The following is a 20,992-nucleotide window of genomic DNA, read 5'->3' as shown; positions in this document are numbered from 1 at the left end:
CAGATTGAATCAAAGCTAAAAACATCAGTTAAACTAGAGTCAACTGGTTGAACTATACTATACAACAACAGTCATTTATCATTAGTCAGTGAGCAGCACCAGTGGGAGGTGAAGTACCTTGCTTAAGGACATTTCTCCTGCCAGTTCATCAAAGGAGTCAAACTAGTGACCCTCCAGTCAAAAGGCCCAATCCTCTGACCTGTAGCCACCTGGTGCCTGCTAAATGACCCTGGAGAAATCCTGCAGTCACTGTTGAAATAAGATCATTGTATGCAGGAGCAATCATTAATAAGATAATATCTCATGTCTTTTCTCCCATCCCAGATGTTCATATTTAAAATATTATGGTTATATTTTTATATGGTTTGTCAGCCCCAGATATTCAGTAGTAAATATGTGGCTAACCTGAATGGGACATTTTCAACTCTGTGACCCTCAAACCCTTCCCATATTAGACAAGCAGTGTCTGGATTCCAGGTGTGGGAGAGTCCCTCTCCATTCTTTTCAGGTCTAGAAAGCAGGTAAATGATTTGTCAGAGTAAGATGACCCCTTTACTTCAAGTTCACCCAGAGACTCAGAAGGCTGTATGCTGGACTCTGGCTCTTTTCAAATCCATTTTTGATAGATTTTACTGTATTTGTACGAGTTTCTCTGCATTATATTGTGTTCATTTTATTGTTACTTGTCTTTTTGTTGAAGCTGTACAAAATAGCGATGATAAGATTTTAGATGGGAATGGGAAAATTGATTTTGAAGTTGGGAGTCAGTCTCATGAGTTGTTTACTATTAGAAAAGACAAGGCACTTAAAAAGGAAATATACATTGTGAATGAAGTTAAAGTAGGGATTTTTAAATAAAAACACCAGTAATTAAAAAAAAAAAAAAATCTGGTACCATATATAGTGATTATAGAGGCATATTCAGATGAAAAGAGGCTGGAGGAACCTACTCAACATGGCACTTTGCTGCATGTTAGTGTAACTGAATATTTAGTGTCTGTTTCCTAAGATGACCTGGATGGACTTTGTCATCCTGTTTGTCTGCCCCACCTGTCTCTCATTTCATATGTGTGTTTGCTGTGTGTGTGCGCATGTGTGTGTGCATGCTAATGACAGTCCTGTGACCTAAGTGCTTTGGACTGTAATGAGGTCAGTGTCCCATTGAAACCTCATAATAAACGTCGCAGTGATTTGGTCTCCCTCTACTGAGGAAACCAGTGAATGGCACAAGTGAACCAGCAGACACGGTTGTGTTAACACATTCTTCACTATGTCTTTGATAAATACATAGAGATTATGTAGATATTCTGTGCATTTCTGGCACAAAATATCTACTGTTTTGAAATGTTTGCTTGACTGAAAGAGCAATTTACTTTGTCAGGGAGTGTAATTGTATAATCAATCCATAGGTCTCTTTGCAAGTCATCTCATGCCTTATTACATGTCAAAAAGAAGACACCTTGAGGGGCTTAATTGCTGAGCCCCATCATCAGGAAACATAATATCTGTTAACACATGTTTGTGGGTTTTTTTTTTTTTTTGTGCTGTGACATCAACAGTGCAGGTGTGTTGAGTTTTTCCAGAGGCTGGGCCTCCGCATCGGTGTAGCTGATGAAAATAAACACGTTGTAATGAGTTTATTATCTCAGTGAGCATCACATTAAACAGGAATTGTGTGTAATACGATCATTCCCCTCCCACCTTCCAGCTACATACAAACACACATAAGCGCAGCAACTGGACACACAAACTTTTCATAGCTTTTCTAAAAATATGAAGTCATTTTTTTTCTTCTGTATCCTGACCACATGCTTTATCTGCCATGAGGTACTGTTTGCTGTTGACAGACCTTATGGACATTGTGTTTAATTTTCCACAGGTGTGTTTTTGTTCAGAGAGCACCACCTGTCGTGTGAAGTTTGCTTTTTGTCATTTGGTGTGCAGTGTGCAGCAGCAATGATGCGAGACACCGTGTGACAGAGCAGTTCAGTTTACTGATCATTGTGAACTTCTATTTGTGATTATCTGGTAATATCTTATTCTTCATGAGATGATAAATCCACCAGTATCAAGAGTAACTAAGTTTTAGTATCGGGCAGCTCCATGGGATAATAAAGCAGATTTCATTCTCGTGTGGTTGTATTTTAAAGCAGAATGTCATCTGTTATGGGTTCTACGACGTCTAGTTGTGGACAGCAGAGGGAGATATTTCCCCGCAGTTACCCCTCATCTCTCTGGGTGGTGAAGTGATCCTCCAGGCAGAAATACTACAGTGGCACCGTCAGATTTTCCTAATGCTACTTGTTATCTGTGATGCATCCGTCTGTTTAGTATGTAAGTCTGTGGTACAGACTGTGTATCCTGGGGGAGCTACAGAACAGTGGAATTATTGTTCCTTTCTGTCATAGCCTTTAATGGATGGCAATAAACTCTATAAACCTGCCGCACAACTTCGAAATGTCAATGTGTAAAAAGCCAATATACATTTCATGGTGAACATCTATTAAAGTAATGTACTGTGCAGTTTCAGCTTGTCTCTCCACGTATTGCAATCAGTGAGGTTTGGATTCAGGCAGAAGAATCAACAGAGTCTGTCATTAGTTGAGATAACACCTTCCAGGCATTGTGGGCCAATTACAGTTACAGACATTTCCGGATGCTCTGACTTGACAGTGCACTAATTAGCGGAGTCATTACAGGTACAAGAACTCTCCAACAAGTCCTTTTGGAGTGGGGTTCTTTTAAGAATGACTGCAAGGCAGCTGGGCTTTCAAGTATTTGGTAATTTCCTGCATCACACCTCTTTTAAGGTCAAGTTATGTTCCAAGTTGTAACACCTAATGAGATAATTGTTTTTATAAGTGTGATATCAGGTGGCCATGCTGCTGAGTGAAACTGGAACCTTCTGGTAAATACCTTTTACGTGTATGACTGTGAGTGATAGACGCAGACTTTGTAGTTTATCTACATAAAATCAATGTAAAGAACTTGACATTATCTATTTCACTGGTGTTGTCCCAGAATTAATCGAAACCCATGAAACCCACAATGTATGATTGTGGGTTTCATGGGTTTCGATTAATTCTCAAGCCAAAGACCCAATAAATCACTCAGTGGTCAGCAGGGAATTTCATGGTGTTTCAAACTGAGTGGAATATATGGCTGACATATCCTCAGAGTGCAACAATAATCCATCTTTGAAGAGAAAATTACATTTCTTTAATGCATAAAATATGGTAATATGGTCTTTTTTTAATCCCACATACAGTACTGTGTGCCCCTCCACCTCCATTCTATACTGTTACTGTTGTTTCAGCACCACAGGCTACATATTCTCCTGTTGTTGTGGAATGTGTCTTATTCAGAGTGACAGCCAAGCTGTTTCTGCTTGCCTGAGCAGGACTGTGAGGAACCCTGCAGGGCTCCGTCTGACGGTCTGTCTCAGTGGAGGGATGCAGCCTAACAGTCTCTAAAGGGGCAATAAGTAACTGTTGCTGCCTTTCAGGACATACAGTAGTTAACATTATATACAGTATCTGCAGGGATTTAATAAGGTTGTATTGATAACTTAATACTTACTTTGCCATGTGGTGAGATTTCTGTTTGTCAATTCTTACTCTATGGAGTTGAGGTCGAGTCAATGCTGGAGATAATGTTGTATTTGCAGCTGATAGAGAATGCCATTGATAGAGAATGACAAAGGCTGTAATACCCCTTTAAGAGAGAAAAATCACAATTACTGTTTAATTCAGGTCTTGATTAATACTTTATATAAACATCTAGAAGCACAACAGCTCTGTTGTCTGTGACAGAAGCCCTCAGGGCAGCTAGAGCTGCAGCTCAGTCCTTAGTTCTTATCTTGCTGGACGTCTTAGTAGCCTTTGATACAGTGAACCACTGCATCCTGCCGTCAGTACTCTCTGACATGGATCATCACATCTCAGGCAAAGTGTTGTCTTGGTTTGAATCTTATCTCACTGGGTGATCCTTCAGTGTGTTCAGCTCATTATAAAACAGAGAAAAGCAGCAAAGTCTCTCATCTGACAAGGTAGAACCAGATAAGTTGGATTTTGTTTTCCACAATTCAGCTTGAAAAATGACTGAAATTATAAATCCATTAGCTAAATAGTTGCTAGGCTCTAACATCTCCCAATACATAAAAACCTAGAAGGTTCTTTGAGACTGACTCTGGCATTGCAGCAAAAACACATTAATTTCAGCCAGACCACTGTGTGGGTAGTGGTGATGAGAAAAACAAAATAAAAACTGTGCTATAGCAGCAAAGCAGTTGATCCTGCCTCAGCCTTTGCCACAGCACAATGCAGTGTCATTTTCAAACACACAGCCGTTCAGTCCAGTACGCACAAGTGCATATACTCAATATAACAATGTGCTAATGGACTTTTTGTCTGTCTTGCAGTCAAACATGGAATTTGACAAACATTGTCATTGCTGAATTCTACAACTGCCTCAAAAGAATATAAAACTGCTGTGTCCTCTGTTTACATTTGTTCAGACTGGCAGTTTTCAAAGTGGATTTCCTGATTTGTGCTCATCTTCCCATGTCTACAGCACTTAATCTGAGTGCATTCAAGCATTCTTTTTCATGTTGAAGTTATGGAACTTAAACAGCTTGAGATTTACAAAATGTATGTCTGACCGAGTGTTGTTTACACTGCAGGCAAAGTTACTCACTCACTACCTGCTCCTGCAGGGCACTCAAACTGGACTCCTGTGATAAGTCTCTATTTGTGGGAAGCAGGAGCCCTTTCCCTCCTAATCTGATAGCTGTGACCTTCTGACCTCCATTCTGTTACCCAACCCCCCACCTCTCGTGTCTCACACACTCGGTGACACACATTCACTGATTGGAGATCTTAGAGATGTGAGGAAAGATATCATTGGAATTCTTCCATTCAGACAAGTAATTTGTCCATTGCGGTGTGGCGGTATAGATGTGCTGTATATGTTTCTGCTGCTGCCTTGTCAAGTTCACTTTAACCTTCTAACATACATGTATACTGCTGATATATAGGTTTCAAACTTTGTTTTCTGAGTCTGACAGTAATGCAGTTCATCCTCCATTCCCAGCACTGAATCAGTGTTGGACATACTTAGTATCTGGTGCCACCAGAAAGGCCTAACCTTTACTCAATACAAAGACATACTGTATATAAAACTGCTTACCATGAGATTGGAACAAGAAGGTTACATTACCACAAACTGCTGATAGTGCCTTTAAAAGAGATGAATGCAGTCTGTATTCACAACAGGCTTTACATTTACTCCAAAGCCACTGAATAGTCCCTGCACTGTACTGTGATTCAGCACTGTGTTGGAACCTGTTGCTCAGGGATGCAGGGAAGTTTTCTTCTCACAAACGCAGACATGCAGCATGTAGAGAGAGAGAGAGAGATAGATGCACAGCGGTGATCTGTACCAGTTGATGATGTTACAGGCATTTCCTCATTTCTGCAGTTAACTCAGATTGAGAGATTGTTTACACTGCGGCTCAACTGTGTCATGCTGTGTGGCTGCAGCTCAGGCAGGTGTGTGGTGTGGCATGTAGTTAAGTCGTGTGTGTGTGTGTGTGTGTGTGTGTGTGTGTGTGTGTGTGTGTGTCTGTGTGTGTGTCTGTGTGTGTGTGTGAGTTTGTATATGTTTGTCTCGCTGTTTACACTGCTGCTCAGCTGTGACTCGCTGTGCAACTGCAGCCCCAGTTTGTTTGTGTGTGTGTCCGAATGTGTGTCTGCACATGTATTTCAGCCACATGTGAGTCTCTGTGAATGTCCTTTGTGGATGTCCTAATTTGCTACACTATGACTCACACCAAGAGGTCAACGACCCTCACTAGCTGAAATAACACCAGTGAAGGTGCGGGGGGGGGGGGGGGGGGGGGGGGGGGGGGTGTTGCTGCCAAAAGGCCCTCTAGCTCTTCTAAAGGCTACAGAAGATAGACCCTCACAGTTTTTGAATTGTCAACCTGTGATGTAACGTGTGTCTAGTTTCATGCCTCTCTGTTTGTATGGCAGTTACACCTCAGGTCAAAGTGACACTGTCTACTGTTGCCATGCAGTACAATCCTCACTAGTGGCAAAGCCTTTAAATGATAAAAATGCATTTCCCTAAATACATATGTCAGATGTTTTAGGTTTCCTTCAAATGCACACTCTCCCTCTTTGCAGTGCCACTTGTGTAGGATATTGTGTTGCATCTGTATGACCTCGCATTCTTAAATTATTCACAAAAGCTATATTTAGCCCCGATGAAACTGGCACTCTGAATATGAAATCTGATATCTGACTGACAGTCACTATGACATAAAATACCGCCATGCTGTGACAGATAATTGGACCCCTTCCGCCCCTCGTGGATTATGTTCAGCAGGTTTTGTTGGTGTTGTAATTAGTCAATCATTCATCCTCCAATTGATGGTCTCAGCTCTCAGACTCATTCCTGGTTTTAGGTTTCATGCTTTTGTCTGTGGATTGTGAGGACAGACACTGGGGAGGCCTGGAATTTCAGTTCAACCCCTGCTCAAACATCTCAGGATTTCACAGGTCACAGACATCACAGAAATTTATAAGGAACACCACCGTGAAATATCTATAGAGTCTGCACTATTTCATTTCTGGAAGAAAGCAGGTACAATATATTATTGGCACAACCAAAGAAGTCAAAACTGACTCAAAGACTAAATAGTAAATGCATTAATTCAGGGCTTTTATAGTCCACTTTTAAATTCCACAATGACCAACTCCATAGCCAAAGATTTATTATTTTCAGAATAATGATAGAAAAGATTTTTCATTTTGTTATAACTTAAAGTGTAGCATATTGAATGATTGGTTTTTCTAACTCTTCTTGTAAAACATTGATTGTTTTTTGTTTTATTATTGGTTTTATCCACTGCTAAGATTTCTGCCACCACCCAAATACAATGGAGGTGAATTGTGTTTTTTTTTTTTTTTTTTCCTGGAATTTGGGGGGACTGACCCTTTAAATTGCTAGAAATCCCTGCTGAGGTTATGGTCCTCTGTCAGCAGGCAGCAGTTTGAGAACAGGTGACCAGCATGTGAACTGGGTTAAGGGAAGTTCTTAAACCCTCATAAAAGGCAAGTTTGAATGACACTGCCTCACCATCATTGAAATTGTCAAGTAAAACCAAAGTGGAAGGAAGATGATGTTTAGTTACTGTCACAGATTGGTTTAGCTCTGACTCATAACAGATGGATACTAGTCATATGAGATCTTGGCCATGTGTGTCTAATATTAACATTGGTTACAAATATCATGACCAATGCATTTTTACAAATATATTTTCTGACAACAAATGCTCAGCTGTTGTTTCTGTCAATTGATAATGAAATTCCAGTGGTTATGGCATGTCTACAGTGTTTCAGCCGCGTTTTTCAGTTGTCTGATGGAACAGATAAGCCTCTGTTTTAATCAATGCAGCTTTCTGTACAGTGACAGCTCAAGTTTCACTCACATTATGCACATGTAAATGCATCCCAAAGCGTGTTTTACATGCATATGTCCAGTGAAACGTTGGTGATCAATATTCATGTCTATGTATCTATTGATTTTAGAAAGTTACAATCCTCACACCTTACCTTCATCAATGGGGAGACACTACAAGCTCTTGGAATTTGCATTATGCTTGACCATAAGCTCAAATTGAACCTGTGGACTGACCTCATACACACTGAGTCACAACAAGGAATTTACTTTTTAAAGAAACTGTTACTCTTTAATAAGTCAAATGTTTTACCGTGGTGTTATTGAAAGTGTTTCAGCTTTCTGCATCAGCTGCTGGTTTGGCAATGTCACTGAGGCACAGAAAAAGTCTGTGAGCAAAATGGTAACAACAGTCAGTGAACTGTTGAGGCTCATGTTACCAAGTTTGGACTGCATTTACACAGACAGACTAATGAATAAGGCAAACACCATTGTGGGTGACAAGAGGCACCACCTTGCCTCTTCATTTAAACTGTTGCCATCTGGGCGACGATATTATTCTCATCTGTTCACCAAAAACGGATCCAAAATTTCATTTGTTCTACAAGCCACTAAATTTTTAAACAAGTAATGCACATAAAAAGCTGGTCAGACCATCTCTGGTGCAAGTCACGAGACATGTGTATGGGCATGTGCATGAGCATGTCTGTTGCTGACTCTGTATGGATATGTGTAGCGTATGAGGATTTATGAGTATGCTATTGGTGACTCTGTAATAGTGGCTCTGTGATGTTATGACGAAATGCCTTGTGATTATGCTGCAAACCAATTTCCCCACAGGGTCAAAAAAAAGTATCTGTTTATCTATAAATAGCTTATAGACACAGACGTAGTGCTGCTCACGCTATATCTCATGTGTAGACACGGTGTTAGTCCCACTAAGCTACATTTTTCACACTTTCTGAAATAATACATATTTAGAGAACTGCTTATCTGACCTCTTTAAGTTGCAATCGCTTTTTCTGTCTCGCTTCTGTCTTTGACGTGCAGCAGAGTGCAAAGCTTTCAACCTTTCTTACTGTAATTACCTGTTCCAATTACAAATAACTCTGTCTGTGTTGTCTTTATGACTCTGCCAGACTGTACTCTGCACAGTTTGTAGTAGACATGAAAAGGATGTTGAAAAGAGGGACACATTCCTTGGACATAGCTCATGATATGTTCATATCTGCAGATTACCTCAGATTACCTTTGCTGAAAAAACTGTCACTCCAACAGTGCAAATGCACTGACTTCATTAAGTGCAATTTAGCTTTGTCCATCTTAGGGTTTTTCCAAAATAAGCAGATCATTTCCGAGTTCTAAGGCGACTCTTGACAAGGTGACAAGGGGTATGCTTGGCCACCCAAGTCTGTTTGGCAAGGTTCCCACCTTTCAAGTTTGTATGAACACTCTTCCAAACTCCTATCTCATGGCTAAGTCATTATCATCTTTGGAATAATATTACTCTGACTCGAGTCTCCTCATGATACATTCTCTGACTTTTTGTCTGGATTTTGCATTTCAGCATTGTAACCTCTGCCATCCTTAGGTTACAATGATCTGGCTTTGAACCTAGTTTTGAACAGCCCTTTGAGTACTTACTAACTTTCTCTAAAAAGGCACCAGCTATGATGTTGGTCTGTGATCCTAACCTGCACAATAATACAATGAGACACGAGAATCCATTCGAGGGGTGGTCTGATGTTTAACACTAATCATTACCAGTTTATTATCCCAGAGTTTATTTACAAAGTTCCTACTATAAACATTGTTTATTTTGGTTTACACACCGACAAAAGGAAACTGGCAATTACTTTGATCCTTGAGTTCGTCTGACCTCAGGAAAGTCGTCTTGTGGCATGAGAATGACATTGCATGAGCATCCTGCTTTTAATTTTTACTGTAACATTTCGTGATTGTTCCCTTTTGCATGGCACCGGCTGAAAGTCACCTTGACAATGAATTATTTTCCCACTTGAAGTTGTCATTCTTCATTTTTCTCATGTAACAGCCATAATTAAATTGTCTATTTTTGACAGTTTTAGAGTGAACAATTGCTTGGTATTACTCTCAAGAATGTTACCTCCTTTCCCAGAGGGTTAACTATTTACTGTTATCATATTACAGCCACCCTCTTAAGAAGTGTGTCACTGAAGTTAACAGAGAAATAACAGAAATTCAGCATTCTTTATACATTTTTTTTTAAATATTTTATTGGCAAATAGACTTTTTTTTCATCTGTTCCTAGAAGAATACATTTTCTTTTCAATAAAAGGGCAACCAGCAAAAGACAATCACAAGTCCCTGAGTCATATTTGCCCAAAAGCAAACTGCTTTTCATATGACCAGACACAATATTTTCCTTTCATGAAAAATTTCATCTGGGCAGAAAGTGCAAAAATAATCTGGTCTTGTGATAAATCAGTGAGTTACCTTGTTTTCTGTAATACATCACAGTCAACTAGTCAGCATAGTTAACTAGTCCTTCTTTTCATTAGCTGTATACCTTAAAATACATAAACATGGAACGCTATACCTTGCTTTGGTGTTGGCCCTCCCTCTTTGTTAGACCAAACAGTCACAATCTTGCAGACATTTGGATCATCAGTGACCCCAGGCCATGACAGAGAACTAAAGGATAAAGTTGTCAAGCTTAAAGACAAGTCTGCATCTCAGCATAAACATGTGGAAACTTCTATAAGGTTGGTGGCTTGCTGTGCACAAAATGACCTGAGTTTCTTTCTGTCAGCAACAGAGGTTATATGCACAAATGCCTGCCTTTATTTTAAAGCCCGGCACTATTAGAGAGACACTTGCACAAACCTCCTCTTGCTTTTATCACTAATCTCCGATTAGCAGATGTCTAGGGTCTCTGTCAACTGATCCCATAGGCAGAATGAGAAACTAGTCTGGACAAGAAAGTGAGGCCTGGATTACTGTGTAACCACAGAGTACTGAAGACAGGGGTCTAAACTGGATTTAGCATTAAATGGCATCATGTGGAGCAGAGACAATGTATGCAGGGACATTAGGTTTTTTGGTACATCCAAGCTAGTGTCAGAGAATAAACTGATGGATTTGCATGAATTCGGCTAATGCCTTAAATTTGACACTGTTTTCACCTGAATCATAAAAAAGGTTTAGTTTACTCAGTGGTTTTGAATTGTATTGTTTAGACATATACAGCATTATCCCATACAACAATACAAGTACTGTAAAAGGATACTGTTTATAATCTGCTGCTTAGATTATATATATTATTAAACGTGTCAACATACCACAACGGCAACTTTGCTCAGTAAGTGTTTGCACTATTGCACTTAATTGGAACTAATTTGAATCCATAAGCAGGAATTCAGCACTGCTCTTTATGTTTCACAGTATATTACCACAGTACAGCTTTTGATTCTTTTTGTTGAAAGCTGAAATCAGAAGATCACTGCATTTTCACACAATTTGCAGTTTTTAAAGCTAGATCTGTTGTAGTTTTTTCTTATTATCATGTTTGAACAAAGAGAGCAAGTCAAGGGGAACAAATTGCCCCTCTCTCTAAAACACTGAAAGCATCAGTATTGTACACTGACAGGCAAGGCTGCCGTAATTCTAAGGTATCAGTCAGCAGGAGGGATCGCTTTTCACTGCTGTGACAAAGGGAGAAGGAGGAGGAAGGAGGAGTTAGGAGAGGAAATATTGGCAGGGCAGCCAATACGGAGCACACCTCCTTCTGCTCTCCCCCTTTACTCTTTTGAATGGGGCACTCCTCTTCACTTTTCCTCTCTGCCTAGTGGAGTGTGTGTGGGGACTGAGCGGGAGGAAAGTCTGTGTGAGGAGTGTAGTGGCTGTGTGGACATGTCATAGTCCACTCTTGGACTCTGATCAAGTGGCTGGACGAGGTCAAGACTTGACATTATGCCCAAGATGAGGACCCAGGTTGGAGTTTTGTTTTTGTTGGCCCAGTGGATGGTCTACTCTGATGCTTGGTTCTGGTCCTGGACTGGTACCACAACTTTGGCCCCAACAATGGACCATGAGGGGTCTGGCAGTCCAGCAGGTAGTGGAGAACAGCCAACAGAGGATGGGGTTGCAGCGGAGATCATTGATGAAGGACATGGGATCCAAAAGACTGTGCAGACTTGGGATGAGACCACTCCTCTGTTGACCTCTCTAATACCTACAACGCAACCCAAGAATGACCGGCCACCAGAAAGGGGCACAACAGGGATTTCGTCACGCATACTTAAACCTGGTAATGGCACATCCTCACTAAAGGGTATGGGTTCTGAAGGATTTGATGATTTAAGATTTACAGGAAATGCAGCAGGATACCAATCTGGCCCAGAGTCTCAATTGGCAGCAGACACTGCATCACATATTTGGTCTGGCTCTGGATTCTGGTCTGAATCTGGGTTTGCAACAGGAGCTGAAACTATAGGGGAATCTGGCTTTGAAACACAAGGGTTTTCCGTCGAAAACCAACAAGGAGCAATAATGGCCACTGATCACAGGGGGTTAGATAGTGGAGACAGTGCAGTGTCCCAAACAAATGAGTTTCAAAGCAGTGACTTGATCATTCATAACGGAACAGATGAGGGCCATGATCTTGGTAGTGCAAAATCAAATCCTGAATTTCTTACTGAAATCCCCAATAACACTAGCAGAAATAGAAAACCTAACAGTAGCTTTGATCTGACACAGTATTCTCGTGAAAACTCCGCCCCAGGGGTTTTACTAACTCAAATTGAAGGCAAACACTCCGAGGAGACTACCCTGGTAACCAAGGACAACCAACAAGTGGAAGTTACTCAGTTACCAGCTTCTGAATCAACAGCTACTCAGGAAACTTTACCTAACCAGGTTTTCCAGACTACCCAAGCTTCATTTGTTGACCAGATGTTTTCTACAACCCAAACACAAACTAATACCCAGAAATTGTTAATTCATCAACCACAAATAGCTAGCAAGAGAACAGATACTACCTCAATACCCACAACCATTCAAGAGCCTAATTCTGCATCAGCAACTAGCCAGACTGTGGCCAGCCAAATCAGTCACATCTTAGATGCTACACAAACATCAGTAAGTGAGCAAGAGCCTAGCCAAGCAACTGTATTTAGCCAGACAGCCATAGATAGCCAGGCACCAGCTGGAAGCCACACAGAAGTAGCTAAATCAGTACAGGTCACAGAATCCTCACAATGCTTGTTGCTAGATGCCGCTCTTCCTTTCTGCTCCTCAATGGTTGGGGAAAGATTTGTTGTGCCGAATTACCTCAACCAGAGCAGTGTGGAGGAAGTCCGGGCACTCCTGAACCAGTGGGCATGGCTGTTGAGGTCACATTGCCACCATAGTCTGGAGTGGTTTTTCTGCCTTCTCTTGGTACCAAAGTGTGGCTCTCTGGGTTCACTGCCGGTGTTGCCTTGCCGGAGTTTCTGTGAAGTTTTGCGGGACAGTTGCTGGACCCTCCTGGATGAGGGACACCTCCCCGTGGAGTGCCACACTCTACCAGACGATGAGGATGATGGGTATCAGTGCTTGTCAGTTAGTAACCAGAAAGGTAATCACTGGTTCAAATGAATCCTAGTTTTGGGATTCATTTTGAACCAGTTTTCAAAATCCCTACTCCCCAGTTTGTCTGGTGTTTCCACCAAATACCCAACACCCAATACCCAGTACCCACCCAGTTAAATGTGATTTATCCCTGTCAGTGTCAAAACTGAGTCAGTGAGATTAACAATGTCTTGGTTCCTATACACAGCAAATTGATTGAAAAGAAAAATAAGCATGCTGCAAGTTTGTTACTCTTGATGCTAAAAGGAAGTTCTGGGTGCAGCCTAACAAGCATGGTGCCAGTACACTTTGCAGTGTTTAACCTTTGCATGTATGTTTCCCTTGTCCTTTGGATTGCATGTGACTTACTCCTTGAAGGTCCATATAACACACACACACACACACACACACACACACACACACACAGTTCAGTGGGTTTTTGGTTCTAACTGATGTGTATTTTGTCAGTAGGTTATTAACTCAAAGGGTCAGACATGTTTTTGTACATTTTGTATATCATGTCCTGGAGTGCAGTCTTTGCATCAACAGATAGTCTATCGGTTTAAAAAGTGTCAAGTAAACTTAAAGCATGACATAGTACAAAAATAAATGAACATCGCCGTGACATCAGAAAACACAACCAGGTAAAGATATTTTCTGTGCCCAATACTATTTATCACATATATTAAGAAGGAACAAAGTACTAATTATTTTTTTTCCTGCCATAGGCACAGTTGGTTTTTCTTTGTGTTGTATTTTTTTGTAATACTGAGGAAACTGTAGCTCTGTTTGCTTTTTCTCGTAAGCCTTAATACATCTGAAGTTACAGAAGACAGAAGCTCTTCCTCTGTAAACAGTTTGTGCATGAAATACTGTAGAAACTTTGGCATATAGAGTTGCATGTCTCTTGACAGTGAGTGGCTTGCAGGCAGCTTGTTGTACATTTGTAAGTTGTCATGCATGGTAAGCAGTCATGTTTGCATCGGTGGTTTTCAGAGGGATGTCAGTTTATACAACTGTGTTTTGACTCAGGTGACACATTTTAAGGTGAAGATGTTAAGGTAAAAGAAATGAATGACCATTCAAGGCATGCGATTCTGATCTGGAGTTATGTGCATAATGGAGATTGTTGCAGTTTAATTCAGTGAAGCAGCTGATGAATGCTTTGATCTCATGTGCTTGTAATTACTGTGTCAAAAATGCCCTTGGATTCAGTGAACATGGCATGTCAAATACCAGCGCTGTTAATTTGTTGTTTGAAATGGCAGCAGTAAACTAACAGCTATGTGCTTATGCTTAAGTTATGTTTAAATGGACATACTATGATATAGTCCTAAACAGTGTGCATGTCAGTATCCTCTCTAGGATTAAAACCAACAAATACAATTCATGCCCCTGGTGACTAAAAAAATGATGGAGAAAATGAGTCAGATGTTTATTTCTACTTGTGAGTGCTGATGCTGATTCATGTGAGAACATCCTTTAGTCTTACTCCTGTATCAAACAAGTCAAATCCTTTTTACTGGGCTACACTCCTGCCCTCCACACTCACTTCATATCACTGAGAGTTCAAGACTGTGCCTTTTTACAGCTTTGCTATCTTTCTGACAGCTTGCTCCACTGACAGACACGAGTGGAGACGAGTTTCTGGTTCCACAACTAAGTGACACATCTGGGCCCAAATAGATTCGAATAGTTTAAACTTTCTCTATCTTAGTGTGCAGGGTGATGGTGTGGTTTTCTACATCAGGAGGGTTAGGAGGATTCATTTTCATGGCAGAAAACATAGTGTTAACTTCACCAGGCCATATTTCAAAGCTTCATGTTGTAAACCTCACACAGTTTTCAAATAGTTTGACACAGGTGTAAGTTTAGACTAAGTTAAGATTTTGGAATCCTAAAAAAATGATATACTATATGTAGGGGCTTCTAGACCCAGCAGTCCTGACACTGCAAATACACCTCAGGCAAAGTATAATCTTGTTGCTGTCTTTACACTCCTGCTGCAGCTTTTATAGGTTCTCCAGAAGCTGCTTCACAGCCAAGGCATTTGTATTGGGTATCACCTGTATAGTAGCCTGAAGGTATAACTGGAGCGCTTTCAGTTACTCTACATCATTCTTCTTGGATAGACAGGAAAGCCACGGCAGTCAAGACCGTCTGGTATCATTCATTCAAGCACAACAAGCTTAAAAACCTACTAATGGACACTGGTCGTGGGACTGATGCTTGATAGACACGATGTAACAAATTACTTTGCTACTGAGTAAGTATGTGTGATCTGTTTGCCCCCAGATCCTGAGGATAACTGGTAAACTTTAGAGACCGTTAGACGTTGCCTTTGAGTTTTCTAATGCCAGTGTCTTAATGCAGGAGCCTGTGATCATGCTGGTAAATTTAAAGTGGCTGACCAGTTGGTGGGATTTGACTTTCAGCTGAGTGATGTCAGACATAAATGCCCAAGATAGTGTGTCACAAAGCTCTGTTAATGTTTGCCCTGAAGTCAAAAATGCTTTATTCCCCTGTTTGTTAGTCCTGTAACTTAATCCTGGACTGTTTTCTACTGCGTCTACCCACTTACAAGTCCTTTGACCTCCTCCAGTTCACTGATCAGAACCTGGACTACGCAGTGTCTGGGAACTTTACTTTTCACCATCTGCAGCTCTGTTGGCTTGATGTGTGGGAGGAGGGTATTCACACACTGTTTTTGCTCTGGGCCTTAATACCACCCCACTCCTACATCATTTAACTATGACCTGTCATGAAAGAATGTCTCATGATATATTTACATCTTTCTGAGTTGGTATTTTGGGTGAATTAAAGACAAGGCCATCGGAATGGGGCAAGAAACACAAAGGAGCGGTTTATACATGAAAAAAATATTTGAATGTAGCCCATAGATGTGTGTATGTGGGAGATTACTGTGGGAAGATTGCTGAGATATCAGTGTGTGCATGGAAACTTGTAAGAAATCTGTCAGATGTGCTCCTTTTACTACGGGGGGGCTACCCCTGTGGTAAGACAGGATTGTTAGGCCACAATAGGCCTTTTAATGATGTTTTTCCATGGTTACCAGTCTCCTGCTTGAAAGATGAGCAGTCATTCATATCAGAGTCTAAAGGTCAACTGCAATTTATTTGACTTAGGTCTTGATGGTAAAACTATATCCTGTATGAGAAACTCCATTACTCTCTGTCACTTGAGGCTGTTTAATTGAAATGAAATGAAAATCCCGTCCCTGCCCCCCTCTGTGGTGGTCTAAAAAGATGAAAAGGATGTTTTCCTGTTTAGATAAACACGGCTCTTTTGGTGGTATCTCAGTGTGTGTGTGCACGTAGTCTGTGTTTTGGGGCTTGTACCCCTCTTTGGAGGTCTGACACTGATTTGTAGCACCATGGTTCCATTGAGCAGAGATTGATATTGTATCTCATGACAGGAACGCCCAAAGCTGGCTCTGGCTCTTCTGCGTGCTGCTTGCCAGGGAATCATTTTGACTTGGCTCTCAGGAGGGTTCCAATTATGGGCACAGTGTTGTCCGACCTCTCTGCTGCCAGAAACTCAATGCCCCCTCTGGTTTGTGTAGCACCAGTACAAAAACCGGACTGTTGAGCCAGTGTTGCTAAACACAGTACAGAAGCACAGAAATGTTGTGAGGTGGATAACGGCCTGCTTGTGACACTCTTTAAAAGTTTTTAGGAGACTCTGAAGGAGACCAGTGCTGCCTCAGCATTTCGGATGATTTGGATGTAAACTAAGCATTTCCACTGTGCCTCTGTGGATATCTATAAAGTACTATTTTCCTCTACAGTTCCAAAAAACACATATTTATGAAGCTAGTGGTGTGTGTGTGTGTGTGTGTGTGTGTGTGTGTGTGTGTGTGGGGCAAAGGGTTTGTTTATACCCTGTGTGTTGCTCTAAAGTTCTTTACTTACAGGTAGAGAACTTGAACAGTATCATATTACTCCTTCCCCAAAGAGTAAAGTGCACAGCTTGTGGTAGAGCCATCTTCCTTTTTGTGGTTGGTGAATTACAGCTCAGTCTTCAGCGTGAGCCAACAAAAAAACTCCTTCCTGGACTGTGATGTGGTTTTCAGGTCTGATATGTTTTTCAGAGCATTCTGCTACATCGGGTTAAAGATACGGGACATTTTGTTCAGTGGCTCACAGAATACACTTTGCAGGAAGAAAGGACCACTTATTCATGGTGTTGAGGTCCAGTATACTTTGATATTTAAAACATCTTGTGTTCATTTTTTTTTCTGAGCCTGGGTTTGGCCTTAAAGTTACCTGTATATGCCACTATAGCTTTTATGTTGCTATAGTTTATGTAGTATGTAAATTTCATAAAGTAGTCGTGGAACCATATCTCCTCGCATAAGACTGTATGTATCAATGCTTACATTCTCTAAAGCACCAAAATAGGCTTTTACAGGTAAATGAATTTGTCATGTCAAACCAAATCTTATAAAGTATTTTATTTCCCCAGATAGAATCGATTCCACCAAGTACTTGACATTGATTTTACATTATAAGCATCACAAATGACTCCCTTCAACCCTGCGAGCAGCCGGACACTGAAACCACAAGATCAAACAGGGATCTAACAGGCAGAAAGCAAACACAACCAATATATCATGTGGCCAAACTCAATTAGCTTCCCTTTTAAATCAATTGTCTGACAAGCGCTACATACATAGTTTATGCTTTTTTTTTTTTTTTTTTACAATCATGGGACTGTAATTTTCATGTCTCTAGAGGTGAACTCTCCAAACACACGGTCAGGCCACTGACCAGCTCTTTGCAGAGTGAGGGGAGAGATCATTGCCCTTGTCAGCAGGCCTCAAGGGATGTTTTAAATGGTGATAGAGCGTAGTCAGTGAAACCATAAGGTTTCTCCAGACAGTCCAGATGTTCAAATGTTTTCCCATGGATTAGACAGGATCCTGTACTTCCCAAAGCTGTATATACAGTTTTGCACTGTATATACAGCTTTATCAACAGGGTATCACAAACTCTGGTGCCCCATCCTGGAATGTTAGGAGACGAAAAAGAGCTGTGTCCCCGGTCAGTTAATGGTCGTCTTGACAAGACAAACTAGCACCATAAACCCTACAGCATTCCATTCATCAACTCTTGGTTTCTATACCCAACTGGCCTTGAAGCTGTCATTGGACAACAAAAGCTATTTGGAAAACCTGAATTGAGATTGCACTTAAAATGCTAATGGTGAACCCTGTGTACCCGACAATTTTTGATCTCTGAGAGGGAATGACTGGCTGGCTCTTTTCTGACAATGCGGGCACATTGAACAGGCTTCAGCAAAAGAATTCCTGTGGACCCTTTTTATGTGCTTTACATCCCCTAACCAAATTGTCTTTATTTACAGTCCTAAACTTTCTTTTATTCCGTGTAGACATCTGGCAGAATCACATCAGGATATATTTTTTTTGAAGATCAGATTTGAAGTAAATAGTGATACTTTTTGCATCTAGTGCTTAGTTACAGTCCTTGGGTCTTGGTTCTTCTTTTTGGTAAATTCTGAACATAGTCCAAAAGAGTGCACATCTGGTCGGCACGAGTGATGACCAATGGGAGAGATGTTTCACTAATGAGGACTTTGGAAAGCTTGTGCACACACGTTCCAGAAGAATGTCTGCTGGTCATTTGGCAAGTACATTAGAAAATCAGATGTTTGAGGAAGAGATGGTGATGCTGTGGAGAGAGAGGAGAGGAGCGTGAGGCTGAAGCCTCCGTTTGCACTTTAGAGGCATGCTGCATGCTGAGGGACAACCGTGCTCTGTTTGAGAGATGCGCCTCACATTCCAACTTATTACCGACCTTGAAGTTTAATCTGCACACAAATCGAATAATTTTTATGACTAGCTGCTTAACGTATGCTTAACAAATTGCATGTATTTTTGAAAATTAAACAAGCTAGTGAACTGCATCCTGAGGAGACAGACATTTTTTAAGCACAATCAATGTCATTCAGGCCAAAAATAAATGTCATGTTATGTTTTTATTGGAAAAAGAGGAACCATACATGCTCAGTTATGGAGTGTTTCTGCTTTAAAGGTAGCTCACATGTCGGCCCCAGCACCCGCAGCAGGGGGATTTACAAATTAAAATGGTGTGCTTTCCCACATGATGGATTTCATCACTGAATTGCTACTACTAAGTTTTGCCTTTTTCAGCCCTGCTCTGGCAGAGTGTGTGCATAGGAGGGAGCCAGGTTCAGACATGTGAGCACAGGCCCACTGAGGAGACCCTTGAGGTTTCTCATTCTGACTTTATCAGAGTAAACATCTGGTCAGCCTGGTGCAAATGACCGTTTATTGTTCAGTGCCATCCATGCTGCAGTGTGGCTCTGAACCCGGTACTCTCCTTGTCTGTTTGCATCTGTCATTTTACGGTTAACATATTTCAGTTTAGGTAGAACATGTCTGGTTTATGTTGTGCTATGTTTCTCTCAGGATTTAGAAAAAGGTTTTTACCCAGTGACATGTCTGTTTTTAATAGATATTTAGACAGATATCCTCTTTGAATTTGTCCTTAACTTGACAAAATATTCTGTATTGGATATGTTATTGGATTTTCCACCAAGATCCTATTTTGAAATTGAAGTGATCATTTTTACAGTCAACTAAATCAGATCTTGCAAAAAAAAAAGAAGGCTTTTTCACATTTGTATCACTCATTGAAATGTGGCTGTTCCAGATTCGGTTGGTATTTTTGGCACATCATTATACATCACTTGCGTGTACACTTTAGTCAGAATGTACAGTGATAAGTCAGCTACTGATAGTCTTATTTAGAAATGTCTGTCCTATCAGCAGAGAGGGGGAACTGCATAAATAATACTGGAATGTATTTTTTGTTGCTGTCTTGTTACAGCTTGACTGGGTTCTCTGTTAGCTCAGATTCAAATTAAAGCATCTTTAGCTCTAAGACAGCAGGTAGAATATTCAGACTGGTGTTTGTGCTTGTACAGCGGAAAGCAGGACCTCGGGTTCAGCTGAACACCTTGTGTGTTTAAGCTCTCAACAAAGCCAACTGCCGACCCCACTGATCTCCAGCAGTCGAGGCAGTGGGGAGGCTTTGAACTGAGCAATAGAGCTCGCACATTAGTCACCAGGTGGTAAACCAAAGCATTTCTTCAAAGCGTCAGAAACTACATCAAGTGTTCTCCCAAAACAGTGATTTTTGTGATTTTTCTTTTAACAAGAGGAAATGTTATTTTTGAACAAGCAGAAAGATTCAGCAACAAGTTTGACGCTACAGTGAAACAAAAGCTGTCTTTACCATGCGTGTGAATGAACACACATTGCTCTTTGTGTTCCTTGCATTTCCTAAACGCCTCCGATAATTATGCGCTGACCTCACCAGAGTCACCCAGGGTGATGGAAGAGTGAGCACGGATATGCAGGAGGCCCAGCTGTTGGTCCCTGTGTGCCCTGGAGCAGTGACATTTAGCAGATGACACACAAGTCGGAAGAGTTGTGCTGTTTTCTTTTAGCGTCTTCAGGAATGTGACGTCTTCACCTTATTCTGCACGCAGGCGATTGACAGGGGTTCAAAATATGAGAAAATTTAAAGGTTTTTAAATGTGTCATTTTTCTGTCTGTTAATGTGATTTCCTGCCATAGAGATTTGCAGAGAGCACATCTAGAGACTATAACTCTACATGGTTCCATCTTGAGTTTAACTCTTCTGGCACATATACTGTGAGCACTTAATCAACTCTCAAGTCATGCACTGTCTCTCCTGGACTGTGCCTCCCTTCAGTTTAGGAATCAGGAGTTTAGTGTTAGCGGTCTTTGGGAATACAGGTCTGCTAAAGTCATCTGTTTTTCTTAGTCTCCTGTGACCAGTCCCTTGCCTTCTTTGGGGATGTCAGGCCTTTCCATATTGTGGTCTAGGAGTCATAAAAATGGTTTGTTTGT

The 20,992-nt window shown here is 41.0% G+C and overlaps 1 protein-coding gene across 1 annotated transcript in view; it reads left to right on the top strand.

Annotated features, from left to right (window-relative positions):
- The first annotated feature begins 11,474 nt into the window (after positions 1-11,474).
- Positions 11,475-20,992, top strand: part of col18a1 (collagen type XVIII alpha 1 chain) — a 39,635-nt gene continuing 30,117 nt past the window's right edge. The window contains exon 1 of the mRNA XM_022740591.1: positions 11,475-11,749. Within this exon, the coding sequence (XP_022596312.1) occupies positions 11,524-11,749 (226 nt within the window). The 5' untranslated portion in view covers positions 11,475-11,523. The remainder of the gene's footprint in view (positions 11,750-20,992) is intronic.

The sequence above is a fragment of the Seriola dumerili genome, unplaced genomic scaffold, assembly GCF_002260705.1.
Source record: "Seriola dumerili isolate Sdu_G_001 unplaced genomic scaffold, Sdu_1.0 BDQW01000052.1, whole genome shotgun sequence".
In the NCBI taxonomy this organism is placed as follows: Eukaryota; Metazoa; Chordata; class Actinopteri; order Carangiformes; family Carangidae; genus Seriola; species Seriola dumerili.
This window is presented reverse-complemented; position numbering and strand designations above follow the sequence as displayed.